Source organism: Neopsephotus bourkii, unplaced genomic scaffold (assembly GCF_033783945.1).
Source record: "Neopsephotus bourkii isolate Nb327-2 ecotype Australia unplaced genomic scaffold, CSIRO-AGI_Nbou_v1 NB_196, whole genome shotgun sequence".
Lineage (NCBI taxonomy): Eukaryota > Metazoa > Chordata > Aves > Psittaciformes > Psittacidae > Neopsephotus > Neopsephotus bourkii.
Genome location: NW_026900709.1, coordinates 7921930 through 7939366, shown reverse-complemented (window position 1 = coordinate 7939366; position 17437 = coordinate 7921930). Strand labels below are relative to the sequence as shown.

General features: G+C 37.1%; 1 protein-coding gene across 6 annotated transcripts in view; it reads left to right on the top strand.

Annotated features, from left to right (window-relative positions):
- NBEAL1 (neurobeachin like 1) overlaps positions 1 to 17437 on the top strand; it is an 80319-nt gene that overhangs the window by 18902 nt on the left and 43980 nt on the right. For 4 of the 6 annotated variants that reach the window (XR_009729330.1, XM_061378886.1, XM_061378896.1 and 1 more), the window contains exons 3-10: positions 4154 to 4315; positions 5598 to 5679; positions 5875 to 6002; positions 8035 to 8117; positions 10525 to 10610; positions 12109 to 12415; positions 13362 to 13468; positions 16865 to 16951. Coding sequence is in view for 5 of the 6 variants with exons in the window: in XM_061378886.1 (XP_061234870.1) it covers positions 4154 to 4315; positions 5598 to 5679; positions 5875 to 6002; positions 8035 to 8117; positions 10525 to 10610; positions 12109 to 12415; positions 13362 to 13468; positions 16865 to 16951 (1042 nt within the window). In the remaining variant the exon portion in view is untranslated. The remainder of the gene's footprint in view (positions 1 to 4153; positions 4316 to 5597; positions 5680 to 5874; positions 6003 to 8034; positions 8118 to 10524; positions 10611 to 12108; positions 12416 to 13361; positions 13469 to 16864; positions 16952 to 17437) is intronic. The other 2 variants (XM_061378913.1, XM_061378903.1) reach the window with 1 other exon arrangement.

Below are 17437 nucleotides of genomic sequence, written 5' to 3'. Positions count from 1 at the left end.
GGGGTTTTTTTGGTGGTGTTTTTTTACAGCAACTAAAAAAAAACAACACATGAAGCTTAGTTGTGCAGAACAATAGCAGCATCTTTGTTGTGCTAAATGATGGCTTAGTGAGCATAAAAATAATGTATTTTTCTGAGGTTAATGACAGGATTAGTGATTTAGGCTGGAAGAATAGGCCCATGTGGATTTAGACTCATTTGTGTAACAAATGGAGAGAAGATGTATCAAAAAAATACAGGCATGAAGGCAGATCAGTCCTGTGCTTTTATGGCTATAATAAAAATTACACTGTTTGAGAGCAGATATTAGGATTAACAAGTAATTGCAGTTTCTGCCCTTATTGACATTTGTGAGGTAACCAGGTGTGTGAGAAGTGGCATCTTTCTGGAGTTTGTCAGTTTATATTGCAGGCATTTGCATTGTGGAACTGATATTACTAAGCCCACAAAAAAGAAGTAGGTCAATGCAGAGCCAACAAATACTGATTTCCAGTGAGTCTTTTCTTTGGGCTAGAGGAACCTGTAGACTCGAGCAACTCCAGTAAAACCAAGTTATTGAATAAGTAGTTCTGTCTTTTGATATTGGAAATAATGCAGAATGCTAGTAAATGAGAAACTGAGTGGACATACTTTGGTTTTGGTGTTTTGGTTGTTTTGTTGTTTTTTTTTTTCTCCCTATATAAATCTCAGTATGCTTTACAGCTCCATGTGTGGATGACCTGGTGTACTGAAGGGCAAATGCCAGGGAATAATGAGAAACTGTGTAGGGAGAAGAAAGCTTGTGCAGATTGCTGGACAAAACTAACCTTTTGGAAGACAGGCATGAAGTTCTGTGTCAGTGTAAAACATATGTGGTTTTTTTTTTTAGCATCCAAGAAAACAGCACTTAAGAAATGTAATTACACTATTGGTGATTTTGTGGGGTTTTTTCCTTCTTGAAAGACAGACTCTTTGATTGGCACTGTCAGATGCTGGTTTAACTGGTAAGAGTATTTCTTCTATAAATTAAACTATATAATTTCCTGAAATCTGCTTTGGATATCTGAAAGATGCTACATAGTGCAGAATTAGGAAATCTCTAAATACAGAGGATGAGTATATCCAGTGGTATGATTTGACTGTATAAGTAGAGCTTATACAGTTATGCAGCTTATAGGCTTATACAGCTCCATCTTTGTGCATCTACTGTATATTTTGAAATGAAATGGTTCATTAATGGTATTCTTGATGTTTTTACTGAAAAGGTGAGGTGATTTTACTGAATATGTGAAAATAAGTATGCTGATGGCTTTGAGCATTGAGCATGTAAGATTAATAGTGCCTGTTCTTTCTCTACTATTAATTTTATATGTATTTACTGTGAAAAGGATAAAACCTTTGCCAGCTGGTGGGAGGTGGTTGTTTTTTTTTTTTCCCCTCATTGAAGGAGAGGAATTGTCATTTGGGTTAATGCTTTTAGAAACAACAAAGGCCTCCAGAGTATTCTCATGCTCTTTTTTCTGCTTTTGGTTTGCATGATCTCAAGCAAAGCAGCTTAAAGGCAGCTCATGCAAAGTACCATAGAAACCGTACTTTGGTAATTTATTGACTTCAAACCCACATAAAAATGATGCAGGAATCATGATGAGAATGCTGATGGTTTCATGGTGGTTGAAAAGTAAATCCTGGTTTTCTACAGCACTTTGTTCCAAAGGGCTTAACACTGGTGGAAGAGAGGTTGAAAGTGCCAGTGTGAGTTTGAGCTGCAATAGGTGAATACAATTTAGAGAGTAATTTAACTTCCTTTCGGACACCTGACATGGCAGTTCATATTGGTGCAGAATGTTAATGTAATGCAAGGAAATTATAAACAAAAAGAACCCAAATGTGTCAAGGTCTTCCTCATATGTGAGGTAGAGTATCAGCAGTTGAATGTCGGTTATGTTTTTTTGAGGTTTGTGGGGGTTTTAAGCTTGCCTGCTTTTGGAATACTTAGTTTACACAAATAGCCTTGTTGGGAAAATTAAACCTACATGTCCACAAATGTAACTTCCTCATTTTTATGGTGATAGAGTGTAATTTGCTCCAAGGTGAAGTTTGGTTATTTATGAACATTTATAATTTTTTGTATACTCTGTAGTATATTCAGTTTTAGTATTTCTTGTGTCAGCCTTGCATAAGGCAGTAAATGCTCATGGGTTGTGCAGTAGCACAGTCAGGCAGCTACTGCAGAGAAAACATTCTCTGGGATGTGAGGCATGAAGGGTATGTGGTTTGATCTCTTGTAAAGCATTTTATGACCTTACTGAAAAAGACTTGATGGCCATTTTAGGGAAATTACTTTTGAATATATAATTTCAGCTGTCAAAAAGTATGGTTTTCCTAATACAGAGATATGGTGAATTATCAGATCATGAGGAGCCATGTTTATAGTCCCAGAGGGTATGGATCTGCTGGCATTTTGAGGGGTGAAGCTGCTATCACAGAACTTGAGATTTCTTTCTTGGCAGTCTGTTGGAAAAAAGCAGTTGCTTTTAATTTTGTGGCTAGTGTATGTATCAGTTTAAAGCTGAGGCCCTGTAAATAATTCAGACATTTTTAACACAAATGTGAAGATTTTGAATCCCAGGATCTGAAAAGCAAATTGCACAACTTTGTGAAAAGGCAAAGGAATCAACAGTATTTGGTCCTTCGTATGTGTATGGGTTGCACTTGTTTTCTAAGATTTGGGAGCCTGCTGTCACACCTGTCCAGTTTTACTAAATTTGCTCTCAGTTCTTCCCTTCTATATAAGCTTCCTTTTCAACTTAAAATCTAAATGACATATTATTTCACATTTCCTGCAAATAAGTTTATCACAGCGTTTAGCGTCAGTCATTGCATTTCCCCACACTTTCTGATGCTTATTCTTACAAGGATATACATATGCAAGTGTCATTAGTGAGTTTTAGAGCTAGCTGAATTTTGTTGTAATTTTCCCCAACTTTAGCCATGTGTAAGGCTTTTGTAAGCTGTAAGGCTTTTGCTTGTATTTTCCTTTCCCTGTGTAATAAGGCTTTTGCTTGTATTTTCCTTTTCCTGTGTAGACTTCATAGATAACATGTCAGATTACACAGCTGATGTTAGACGCAAACTCTTTAGCATGTGCAACAGTAGATAAACAGTATTCACTCAAGAGAATGTTCTAACACACCTACATATTTCCCTACTGTTAATGAAAATGGCTTTCTATGTGGCTGTAACTGGGTCAGTGGCTTAACTACTGGTTTTGTGATTTTCTTCTTTCCTTCCTTTGGTTCTCACTAGTATATTTCTAAAAATGTTTCAGTTTAGCAAAAACACTAGGCAAAAATATCTAATGCTCTTCAGGGCCATGTCTGGCCTTGGGAGAGTTGTTAATTTTAATAGCAACGCAACAGTCTTTTTGACTCCTAAAAATAATTAAATAGCAGAAAAAAATCCCTATTTGCTGAGTTCATGATATCCAGAAACTAATGAGGATGGGTGATTTTTTTCGTGCAAAATCACTGTGCCAAGACTCAGATTTTTGAGAGCTCTCTCTCTTGCACATTCAGACCCTGGTTTTTACATCTGCCTTTGTTCAGTCTTACTGTGAACAGCTTTCTTTTTTTTTTTATTTAATCTTAGTTTTTATGGCTTTTTAATTCATGTAAGAAAGACACGAAGCTCACTGTGGATGTCTACCAACTGGGCTTCATTAAGTATTTAATAATTGGTATCTCATTTATTTGGGCACTTAATCTTCAGTAGAAAGTTGAAAATATTCCCTTTGAGTTTAGTTTTCATGTGTCATTCCATTGTGGCCATCCCTTTCCTTATTTAGGGATTTCCCAGGCCACCTATTTACCTGATGAAAATCATGCAATTTCTCCATGGCAATTAAGGCAGATCATTGCATGGAGGAGCACTGAGGAATACAGTTAATGATTTTTTTTTAACACATTCAGTGGAGCTTGTTGATGGGGAAAAGGAAGCTCAAGGTGGCCTATTGCCACCAGGCTTTTCCTTTTGGTTCATTAGGAAGTGTTTGCGAACCATCAGTTCAGCAACCTTTCTTTTAGAGGCTTACTGGAACATTACATATGCACCTTGAAATTGATTGGTAGCATGTCATTTGCATGATTAACAGTTTTGTGTGTGGCTTTTCTCCTTAGGGTGGATGACATTCCTCCTGGAATATCACTGCTTCCTGATAACATTCTTCAGGTCCTCAGGCTCCAGCTGCTACAGTGTGTCCAGAAAATGTCAGATGGACTAGAAGAGCAACAGCAGGCTCTCTCACTTTTACTTGTGAAATTCTTTATCATCCTTTGCAGGTATTTCTTCTGATTGTTACCTCAGCAGTGCTATTGTTTTGTTAAAGAAATTGTGGTACAGCCAATAAATAGAGGTTGTAATGACACTTTCCAGGAGAAACAGAGAAATTTCACTTCTCACAATCTTCAAATTAAAGGAAGAGGGAATAAGAAAGAGAAGGAAACAATGCAATCATCTTGGCAGCAATGGTTGCCATGAGAAATAGAATGGATATCCTTGTAGTTACGTAGGATATATCTAAGGGAATTCAAGATACGGTGTACCTGGTATAAGAAATACTTTTAAAAGAAATGACAGACTCTAACAAGTGTTGGGTATGAAGTAACTTGAGAGAGAATTGTACAGGAGGAACTGTTTCACATTCTTAACATGCTTATAATTCCATAAACAGCTTAAGAAACTGACTGATTACACCATTAATGCAACTGGATTCCTTCTGAAACTTGTGCCTTATTTTGTAATTCTGTTGAAGCAGGTGAATAAACTGGTTTTAGGGATCTAGTCATCCCTATTCTTCAGTCTTCTATTATAAACTGCATTAAGAGAGGAAGTGGATCTCCTTTTCTGAGGAATATTTGAAGCAGCTTTTAAGACCACTGTCTCTCCTTCCCATGAAACAATACAAGAAGCTGTAGGGGAGTGTTTGTTTCCTGGAATATTAAATATAAGCTGAGTAGGTGGTGGTAATGCATCTGAAGTACAAGCTATTGTCAGTCTTTAATTGCTGTCAAGCTCTCCTTATGTCATCACTTCAGTATCTGATCTTTGTAACTTATCCTCAAGACTGAGAAATAACATGTATGCTGTTTCCTTATTGCTCTTGATTTATTTATGTTCTAAAATTTATTAGATATTTGCTTTCCTTGGGAGAATTTAAAGTGAATAAATGCTTCTGGGTAATATGTTTGCTAAAGTTTGAGAAAGTCTATGCACAAGTAATGTGGGAGAAGTGGAAGTTGCTGTCTTTATTTTCAGATACCATTTCTGAGCTTTCTATTTAGAGCGTCCTGGGAATCTGCTTAACCTTTGAAACCCAAATTCCAGATAGAATTGGCCTACAGCAGAGTGACTGGGGCCTTTCTTTTCCTTCCGGTAGAAGAAAACTTACGAGCTCTGTTGTTACTGTGGCAGAAATAAACATTTGAGTACATGCAGTACACGACAAGTATTTTTGAAATGCTGTTATACTTTTGTATGGTTATAGACAGAATGCTAAAACAAACATTGTTTGAACTAGCCTCAAATGTGTACGTTTCTGTGGTTTTTATGTTGTCTTCATAGAAATTTGGCTAATGTGGAAGAGATTGGGATGTGTTCATACATTAACCATGTTATCACCATGACTACGTTATACATTCAACAGGTATGTGATTAACAGTTCTCATTTTTTGCCATCCAATACTTCCTGCTCCTGTTAATATGATCCACTTTTTCAATACTGGTGTTGTGTGGGAAACAATGTGTGGGCTCAGAACTGTTCTGAAGGTAATCAAGGTGAATTTTCAACTTCTAGAAATTTTCTGACCACAGCTTTCTTTTTTTCTTTTTTTTTCCTCAGTTAAAAAGCAAAACAAAAGAAAAAGAACTGGCAGATCAGACCCCTATAGAAGAATTTGTGCGACATGCATTGGCTTTTTGTGAAAGCCTCTACGATCCATATCGAAACTGGAGGCAGCGAATTGCAGGGTATGTGTGAATTGGAACAGGATTATAAATACTGTGGTTGATGATAACTAGATGAACAATATGTCAAGTTTCTGACAGAACTACTGCTGCCTGATACCAAACTAAAATAAGAAGTTGTTACCTCTATATTACTACATTTTACAACTGTTAAAATTGATAGCCTTCAGCACTTGATAGTATGTTTTAGGATTTTTTTCCCTCAAAGACACATTCTTTAGAATAGCATTAATGAAATAATTTTTCTACCAAAATTAACATCATGAAGCAGGCATGCTAGGAACTGAACTTCATTGGCACCAAAGTTGTCAGAGTAATATATCCCAAGAGTACCAGCAAATCCTGTTTCATTTAGTGGAAAGCTGAGTTGTGATGCTTTTTGTAAGGAGGAAAGTGTAGAGAGCCAGGAAATGGGCTTTTGGCGATGCTTAATTTCTGTCATTCTAGGTACAGGCCCTGATCTTTGAACCTTCTAGTGATTCACTTTATCTGCTATAACTGGCTCTTCAGAGACCTCTTACAAACTTCTTAGAAGCCTTTTTTCTTGCACAGTCTCCATTATTAGCCCCAAACTAATTGCAATAATATTAAATGTACATAGTTTTGTATAGTTAACATGTTTTTCTGCAGTGTTGTCAAGGGCTGAAGTTGTTGTTTGCCCCTTGCTGCTATTATTCAGAGCTTCTTTTCGTTTAGGTCCTCAGTTTTATTTCCATCAGGACCATTTTGGCATGCATCAGATATTAGATCTGTGCATACAAATAACTAACGGGATAGAGAGATCATATCTCATGTTACCTACTCTTGTAAAACATCAGGTCCATTCTCACAACATACATTCTGTGACTTGCATTTGTGCAGCAAGTCACTTGTGCAACATCATGCAAACAGAATGGAAATGACATGAGCTGACTACGTTGGCTGCTGGGGTTTCTTTGTAGCTTGAAACCTGCAGTATGCCGTAATACTGCATGGACTGCAGGTTTTATGAGGCTGTTACGGAAACAGAAGATAGTATTCTCAGTAACAGCTTGAATTAATGTGCACAAAATTTTAAGGAGCATGTAGGGAACACAACTTCTGGTATTACTGTGCAACGTAAGAATTCCTCTTTTCTAGGACAGAGCATGAATTGATACCAGTTCTCATATATGGCATGCCAGCATACTGCTAGGCTGATTTCAGATGTCATGTAGGCAGTGCCAACACATTTCATGGTATCTTAGGTAGAGTATAGGTACTCAAAATAAGTAAATTTACAACCAGTGAAGGTGTAGAATTTGGCAATGAATCAATATAATCACACCACAGAAAAGTACTATGCTTTCTGAAACTGGATATGACTTAAATAACTTTCTAAAGTTTTATTTACTAGCAGTCTAGGAGTTAAAACAAAATTAAATTCAGTGATATACTAAGAGGTGTTCAGTTGTAACTGACCAACATGAAGGTCCTTCTATTGCTTTCTTCTTTCAGAAACAGGCCCATTTTTCTAAACTGGTGGAACAAGGATGCCAGAAGGGATGGGGAGGCAGACCTGGTTGAATTAGGGCAAAAGAAAATATTGAAGATCACAGTATATATATATTTTTGAAAAGGTTATAAGTGTATTAGTAGAATTAAACCCCTGAATTTGATGGTGTTGTCATGTCATTCTGCTCCCTCCTCCTCCAATGAACTCATAATAATGATTTGTGTCCATTTCAAATTGCATGCTTAAGGAATTTGGCAGTCTAGCTGGTAGCTTAGTTACAGTAAGCAAAGACTAAATAACAGCTTGCTGGCATCTAAACCATATTGTATAAAGCTAAGGTATTTCTAGCAGTAGAACAGTAAATACAGGATTAGCTATGATTAATTTTTTCAGGATAAAATATTACTATGCTATTTTTCTTGATCCTGAAGGTGAAAGGTAAGTCCTGATTTTTGGTAGTATTTGGTAGTGTTTTTTATAGTATCATATAATGTGGTATATGATACCATATACCCAAGGTCTCATATCCGATTTCTGTACCTTTTTTTAATGTAATTGCAGATGTTTCCTTAGTACAGTTGAGAAAAGCAGACAGAAGTATAAACCAGCTTCCCTCACTGTTGAGTTTGTCCCTTTTTTTTACCGTAAGTATCATTCACAGCATGTTTAAAAATAGTTATTGTTAAAGGAATCTACTTAGTGATTCCAAGTTCCTTTCCCCTAAGAATGCCTGATAAATGTGAAAGCACCTTGCTTGCTTTCTGAGGCTGAATGAAGTGGGTTGCTTTGTTTGCTTGTTTCGTGCCCTGAGCATCACCTTGCCATTCTTGCTCATCTTGGAAAGCTTGGATTTTTTCAGACTTTCTTTCATTGCCTAATGCAATTTAAGAGGGTTGGTGCTCTAAATTGCCAACTTTTGTATTTATTAGGGTACATACAGTGATTGAATGTAGGATCCCTGTAGCAGCTGTAATGATAACTCGCATGGAAAAATAATCTGAGGGAAATGTTCATGCATTTTTGTATGTTAATATGATTTAATAGCTAGAAAGAAGGCACCTCTGTGCCATCCAATGAGCAAATGTTCCTTGGACTAAAAGTTTGGGAAACTTCTTTCTTTTTTTTTTCTGGTTAAGTCGTTAAATATCATGATGGCTACTTTAGAATTCATGTGTTCTCACCATTACGGATTGGCTGTGTGGAAAAGGAGGACTTATGTGTCATGTTCTGTACTTAAATCGTGGGAAAGTGGGGTACCCAGCTAGTTTTCCAGTTTAGCATACCCAATTTATGGTGATAACAGAGTTGAAGCAGCTAAGTGCCAATAGAATTGAGGTGGCAGAAATATGCTGGAGCTGGGGTATGAATGAAATTGGTCCTTTTTGCAGCTATCTGTTAACTCAGCTTTAATTGGAAGCAAAAAAGGAAGGATCTGTTCTTGCTTGTGAATTTGGTTTCTCTAGGTTTGAGTCGTATACTCGTCCTGTTCCTTGAGATTCTCTCCCTATGTGCATAAAATAGGCTAGTTGCCAAAAAGACCGAAGAGCAGATGCCAGTAAAATGCCATTATCTTAGTGACAGAGTACTGGAAACCTCTAAAGGCTGCTTCTGAGGAATATCATCTGCAGGTTCTTTCCTCCCCATTCAGTGCATTGCATCCTGGTTCCCAAATCCCTTAAATATTATATACTGTAGCTGAGCTGCAAGTGTACTAATTAGCTGGCAGATACTCATCTGCTGGCAGGAGAGACAGAACAAGAAATTGCAGAGCATGTGCTTTAGGCATTCTGCTGTGGCAGCACTTATGAGGCTTTGTTTTTTTTTTGTCTGCCCACCCTAACAATTTACTGGCAATCTGCTGGGTGCTGCTCTTTTGCATTTGTCTGAGTTTCCCCATAAGATTCAGAGACTGTAAGTCATGGGAATGATGGGACTCCCATTATAACTGTGATCATCTAAGCATTGTTTCCTAGGAAGACCAGATTGAAAAAATGATTGTGCAATTTTCTGTTCAAACAGGCTTACTAATTCAGTATATAGTTAGAAATCTTACTTGCCAGTAATTGGTAATTGCCTTAAAGGTTATATTATTAGTTTAATGAATATAAAATTCTTGCATTTTCAATTTCTATTGTTTGTTTAAAATCTCACTTTTTTACAAACCCGAGTCATTATTGGTTCTTCCTCATGAAGTTATTGGAAGTTTTACAATGGTTAATTCCAAATAAAATAATCCTTTGTACTTTGTTGCAGCTACTTTGAATCTAGTGTTATTGCTATAGAAAAAATATCCAGGTTACCTCTCTTTCTAAGAAGAGTTACTGAGGGTGTTTATAGTTAATTTATATCAGGTACGGCATGAGAAGAGATGCAGGGTAATGTCCTTTAAAAAGACTACTGCTAGAAAGGTTACAGACCTGCATAGGCTTCCCTGGGAAGTTTGGCATAAAGGGAACAAGCTCAGAAACCTTTTATTGAGCTACCCGCACTGCCTATAGCATTAGACATTCTGTGCCAAAATTGCTCTAACTTTTGTCATGCTTGCTAGCTGCTTGCATTTTAACATGTCCTCCTATTTCCCATTAGTATGGACAAAATGGGCTCATGTTACATTATGGATCAGCTAAACAGCTGTTCTGTCTATAGTTCTGCTAGCCAGCGTGAAAAGTTTTATGCAACGTGAAGGTCTGGCTCTGTGAATTCACGGAATCGCAAGGGTTGGAAGGGACCTCAAAAGATCATCTAGTCCAACCCCCCTGCAAGAGCAGGGTAACCTAGAGTACATCACACAGGAACTCGTCCAGGCAGGCTTTGAATGTCTTGTCGTTACTTTGATAATGCTGGAATTGATGTGTTTGTGTCTGATTTATGTGAAAGAATGTGGAGATTTTATACTTGAAAACTGTTTAAATAAAACTTTGCATGATGACAGGGAGTGGAGATGCTTTCTATTGTTATTTTGTTTGGTGTTCTTTTTTTGAGAGGAAAAACTTTGTATAATTTATATGACCAAAGTAAGGAGTCCTCCTCCTTTTTATATACTCCAATCAGAATGCTTTCAAGAAAGTGAACATCTCAAGGAAAGCCTAAAATGTTGCCTGCTGCATCTTTTTGGAGCTATTGTGGCTGGTGGTCAGGTAAGGACGCTCTGAACTCTTTCCAGCTGCTGAAGCCTCCAAATGTATGTTTATTAAGGCTTATAAATACTCCATAACTCACAAATGAGAAGAATTTATTATTAACTATGAATTGTCTGTCTTATGAAGTTTAGGGTAATTCTGTGTTCAATAGTATCTAAATGCTAAAAACTAGGTCCTGCTTTCAAATAACAGTAGGAATTTGCTGTCTATGATAACCATGCTTTTGTATGAGCTTACTGTAATATTTTTATATCATAAAGAAAAAAATGTGAATAACTAGATTAGGAGTTTCCATCTGCAGAGAGACAAGTTTTGTATCAACACATGAAATTCATCTATCTTACTTCCCAATGGCAGAAGCTGTTTCAGTAAGGGGCATGGGGCCTTTATAGCTTGGAAGCTGCTTAAAGTCTTTGAAAGAATGTGAAGATGTGAAGAAAAGAGAATGTTCATTATCAGCAAAGCCAACATCCACTGTCTTGGCTGACTTCTGTAATATGCTACTTAGTCGGGTCACAAACAAATGATGATCCAGAAGAGAGGGAGCAGCAAAGCCAGGCACAGGTCCACCAGAGAAGGCAGCGTGTGACTGAACATGATGACCAGGCAGGTAGAGGCAGTTGACCTCACTGGCAAAACATGCAGTCTCACTGTAGTTGAACAGGGGGATATGAGTAGGTCTGCAGGTAGTAACCAGGATCAGGCAGCCTAGATCACTAGACAACTCTGTAGTGATGAAGCCTGAGATCAAGTCAGGAAATCTGGTCAGCACATCAGGATGGGGATTTGGTCTTGTGCTGGTGACTAGAGTCATTTAAGAGTCCAGTGGTTGCCAGCCCATCCATGGTGATGAGGCAGGGCTAAGGTCAATCTGGGCAGTCAAGGTTCAAGACACTAGATCAGGTTCAAGGCAGTATGTGGCCTGGCATAGGCCCAGCTGCAACATAGCTCAGCCAAATAAAAGGTTGGGAACCACAGCTTGAATGAAGCTCCTTAAAGCAAGTCCCTGCCAAGGTGCTCTCTAGAAGGCTGGGCTCCTGCCCCAGCTTTAAGGTGGCCTTCAGGCTATGCAGTCAGACCCTCAGGAAGAGAGGTTAGGAAAATGCATTTGGGGCCTGCACAAGTGTTTACAAATTACTATGTTCTTTTCAAAGATTTTAAAATATCACAAATCTCATGATCTAGAATGAAATTTCAAGTGCAGCTTTACCTAGAAGTTTACAAAGACTGCTTTATAAGAATTTTTAATATGCATTTAAATTATATATCTTTTTCCCTTTATGCATTCTCTTAAAAAAATGAACAAGATGGGATGCATTTTATCTGTAGCTGTTAATACAATCCAAGTAGACTGTTTCATATTTAACAATTACAGGGCATTAAGAGGCATAATAATGCATATTGGATGATTCAACTCAGAAACTGCTGGTTTGAAGAGGTTTGATTTTTGTTTATTACATGTTCCTTAATCATTTCTTTACCCCATGGGTTTCAGAGGAATGCTCTTCAAGCAGTGTCTCCCGCCACCATGGAAGTCTTGATGCGTGTTTTAGCAGACTGTGACAACTGGGATGACAGGAACCCTGAGGAAGTGAGCAGGAAGGCAGAGCTGACTCTAAAGTGCCTGACAGAAGTTGTCCATATCCTTCTAACCAGCAGTTCTGACCAGCGGCAAGTGGAAACAAGTACAATATTGGAGAACTATTTCAAGTTGCTTAATTCAGACCATTCAGCTTTACCTAATCCAAGGCGATGCAGGCAGTGGGAGAGAAGGTTCATAGCACTACAGATCCAAATGCTGAGTGAGTAGTCAATTTTGCAGCTCCTTTAAGTATCTCTTCATAATAACTCTAAAGCAAGTAATGATTAAACCATGATAGTAGTATAACTGAATGTCTACCAAAAAATGTTCACTTGGGTGAGCAATCCAAAAATTGCAAATATTTCTTCATTGACATCACTTTAGATGTATTCCTGTTTAATCATTCACTACAAAAAAACCCCAAAACAACAGAAGAGACTATCAGATGGCTACCATTTAACCAGTGTCAAGGTTCATGTACTTCCAGTCTCCATTTGAAAAAAAAAAAACAACTCAACAAAAAACCTCCACAAAATCTTCCCACTCCAAAAAAAAAAAACAAAAAACAAACCCCACACCCTTTTGCTAGGCAACAGCTGACATCAGCCTGTAATTGCATAGTAAAGTGGGTCTGTGGTGGCTATTTTGTGATAGTTCACTTTTCAGACGGCATTGTTTGTAAATATTGGCTGAAAGTGGTGGTCTGAAACAGTGGGTTTAAGTCACTGGATAAGAATTCAGGATTTGGATTTTTTTTCCATTTGATGTACAAAATGGGAAATATAAATAAAGGTAATTCTTTTCCCAAACTTCCAGAGTAATTGCTTCATGAGGAAGCAAGTATTCGTGTGCTTTAAATGAAAGACAGGCTGCTTATGTACTCACAAATAGCAATGACTTTTAACAGAGGCCCAGAGCAATCAAAGATACTTGGTAGTTGAATTTTTCTCCAGAAACAGTAGGTTACATGATAATTTTTATAGCATCAAAATGTTTAGCTTTAGGCCTAGTGCTTCGTATTTAACATGCGCATTATTCTTGATCAAAGAATTCACAACACATAATTTGTTGTATAATTTTCCCCATGTTTATTATGTAATGTGCTGAAAAAAATACTTGTTGGGAAATGTTTTATCTTTGATGCCAGTTCTGTTTTAATTTTGTAGATACCATCACAGCCATGTTAGACTGCACAGATAGGCCTGTTCTGCAGGCAATTTTCCTTAACAGTAACTGCTTTGAGCATCTCATTCGACTGTTGCAGAACTGCAAGGTAAATTTTTCCTTATCAGCATATTTTTAACAAAACTTGTCTTACAATACCTTTATGTTTTCTTTCTGAATTAAATGCAGTTTTATAGTGTCTGCATACTGGAAGTAAAACTTGGAATGGTTAGAGCCACTAATGCTATGAAAGATCTGAAAGTTTCAAGTCACTCTAGAATATTTATTCTTAATTAAATAATGGTGTTTGATGTTTGTCTTGTGGTTAAAGCAATGAATGCTTATTTTGAGTTTCTATCTTCACAGACACCTCTTGGTCTCTAAAATCTATTGAGGTTCTTACTGGACCCAACCCCCATAAAGAATCTTTTGGGTTGCCGGGTTTTTTTTGTTTTGGTATTATGTTTTCTATATTCTGTCACTGGATTGCTAGGAAGTCACAGCTGCTGCCAGAGGGAGGTGTGAATTTTAATTTCGGAAGCATATTTTTCTATTAAAAAAAAACCAAACCCTTGCTGGTCTGCCTGGTAATTTATTCAAAATATTAGTTTTGTGTAGCTGACATAAAACACGAGCTCAAGCTGTTACAAATGTTCTTCAATTGTTCTTCTCCTTCTACATAGGACTTAGTGTTTACATAGATGTTGTGTTTTCATCTGAGTCCCAGATGGTGATAATTTGCAAGATAGTGTCTTCCACTGATTGCTCTGTAGATTTCATTTTTCCCTGTGCAGAAGAACATAGATATGGTGTAACTTTGTGGAGTATTGTATTTCTGTCTGTGATATGTTGGTAGCGTAGCTATTTTGAGCTCATTTAATGCTAGCTATAGTATGCAGTTTGATTCAAATCCATTTAGATTTTTTTATTAGAACATATTTCAGAGCAGTGATTAATTAAAAATAAATGTGTTTGGATTATGTTATAACTGTGACTGTAATCAATGGCAAAATGCCAACTGACTTGAAGTGTTCGAATAGTTTCTGTAGTGGTTTTTTTTAATCTCCTCGTGAAAATAAATGACCTTTCCATTCTCCTCCTCCTGTTTGGGAATCTGCACCTATTTTTATACTGACCTTGTACTCTACAAGAAATTTCTCTTTTGGTTTCTCCTTAAATCATTAAGCAGTGTGATGTTTACCTATTCATGGAGGCTCTAGCCATGTTTCTGTTCTTATATAAACAAGTGGTGGAATTTAAGAAGGCAGGAACAGCTATTCTATTTTTGCAACCTGGTCCTTTTATTCTGCTTGTGTGTATGTCACAAGAGATTTTTTTTCAATTTTTATTTTTTTCCTGTGATAGTCACTCATTACTGTGATTGGATATCAGTGCTGCCAGTTTGCTACATGGTGGGAATTTTTTATCCTTTCACAATTAGAATACTCTAAAGATGAGAAGTGGGGAGAGGGTGGATGCTGAGAAGGTGTTGTATGTTTATTTTCCAATATATCTATATTCTTTTTCAAAGCCAGAAAGATGAATTTAGCTGTGGAATTAGGATTTCTCCTTATTAGCTGGGGTGGAGACTCTATTTCTAGATCTTTTTTCTTTACCTATGAAAATCTTGCCACTGGATTCAACAGCAAGCTGTGTGTAGAGTCTTCTTCACGTAATGGGAGAGTCCATACACATACCTGAAACTCGGGACACTATTGGATGTTCAGCAAATTTGAAGTGCAAAAAATTTCCATGGAAAGAAGGGGTAAAGAAAATCCATGCCACTATTTCTGCTACGGATATCCCAAAGAACTTAGGATATTCAAGGCCAGACTTCTAGTCATACTTCTTAGTCATTCGCAGTTCAACAATCTTCCAAAATTTGAATCTCCCTTATATTTACAGGTTATAATACTTATGGGCAAACTGTCTTCCCTTAACTATGCTCTAGGGTTAGAGATCTGCAGAAAACTTAAGTGTTTAGTTAAGTTTTGGTGGTCTGAATATTGCTTTTTGCCTGTGACATCTGGAAGAGGGACTGTATTTTAGAGGTATCAGGAGGTGCTTATTCTACACAGAATCACTCAATAAGCTGTGTTATTGGCCCTGAATCTTTTCTCATCTGTTAAATTCTCTTAGAGAGGTCAGATGAGCAAAGCACAATGACCTCTAGCAGTATGCCTGGTTAAAAAAATAGTTTCTAAACAGCTTTTAAATAGAAGAATTAATACCTTATGGACATTGTAATAAAAATACGTTTTTTTTCCACTTGACACATATTATCAGAACTGAAGTAACCCATATGAAAAATCTAATAAGTTTTTTTTTGTTTTTTGCATGTCTGCATTTGCTTCTGTTTAATGTTCTTATTTCTACTTGTTAATATTATAACCCTCTGAGGCATGTTATAGTTATTCTGCAATGCTAAGTTCTTTTGACTGTAATGTACCTTTCAAAATGACATGTGTTTCTATGTGCTTTCGCACCTATGTAAGTCAAAATAATATATTGAGTGTTGTCCTTCTGTTTTACCCTAATTTATGCAAGTTGATTTCTCAGGTTGTTCCTTTTCAGAGAAACTACCCATCAGAAAATGAAACAAAATGTCTGAGGAAAAAAAATGACAAATGCTGAATTCTTACCCTTTCAGGGCAACTATTGTTAAATTCCCCCCCCCCCCCCAAGTGACTTTTAAAACATTTTGACCAGGGATCAGTAGAATTTAAAACCAGAAAAAGATACGATAAATTTTAGTTCTGATTAGGTTACGGCTAAACTTCGCACACAAAGTGACTGTAATTGATTATGAATTTGAGCTTTAAACTTGTAAATTCAGGAACTGATCAGGAATCTAGCTACTAAGAGCAGTTTCTTAGCTGAAGATGCAGGATAGGTGTATGTTTGATGTAAAGCTGTTTACAACATCTGTGTTTCTTAGGATGATGACAGAGGTATTCTACTCTTGTCCTAAAGACTATGTGCCCCAGAAATTCTGCTCTTCTTGCTATTTGAAGATAAAAAAAATCTGTCTATGTATCTTCAGTCTTCACCTAGGATGAAACATAAGTGCAAAAATGGTGAAACATCAGCACCATTTCTTTGCTGATGCCCCACTGTTGTCTTTATTTCTCACAAGTAAATGTTTGAGAGTCTCCTGTCATGTTGCATACCTTAAATGAAAACCCAGTTGCTAAGCCAGTGGCCAGTAGGAATTCCAGATAGATCTGTTTCCTTGTCTCAGCCATTACAAATCTTCATTTAATTCTGGGGGGAAGAAAAAGACAGTTACTATCCAGGAAAAAGATCATGTAATCTTTGGTATTGTAAGATCAACAGAAGACTGAATTATAGTAATGGAGGACTGTGTCTCACCAGTGGGAGAATTTTTATTATTTTTTCTATTTTTTAAACCTGAAATTCAAATCCAAGGCAGCCTCCACAGGTTTGGCTGCAGGCAACTGTTTAATGCGATTATTTCCATTGTTCTTGTCTCTGTTTCTAACAGCTGTTTTTAAATGCTAACAATAAAGTGGCAGACAAGAGTGAGAAAGACCTTGCCAACAAATTACTGACAGAAATGAATGAGGACCAGGTACCTACCTAACCTCTATTTTGCTTCAGTTGAAGTCAAGACACAATCACAGGGAAGTTGATTCCTGTGCTTCACCTTAACCATCCTCTTTAAGCCTTCTGCAGCAAGATGAACTTGTGCTGCTGCACACACCAGTATTCCCTGTCTCCAGAAAATAATTTTGCTGCGTAACTGATTGAATTCAATGTCAGTTTTATTCATGTGCTTCAAATTACAGGTATTTGCAATACTGAGCAACAGTTATGTTTCTTTTAAGGAAAAGGTGAAGTACATGAATGGAATACAAGTAAATTCTGTCAGCCTGGTGGTGATCTTCCCCCCTCCCTTTCCTCTTTTTTTGCTTCTTTGTCTCAGCACTGTGGTGTTTTGGATTCTGGGGCCTTGTTTGTGAATCTCAGTGGTTGTATTTGTCCTGATTTTTTTGCTTGTTATCGAGACCAGATGTTCACAAAACAATGGACAGGCTGAATCAGGGAGGTAGGAATA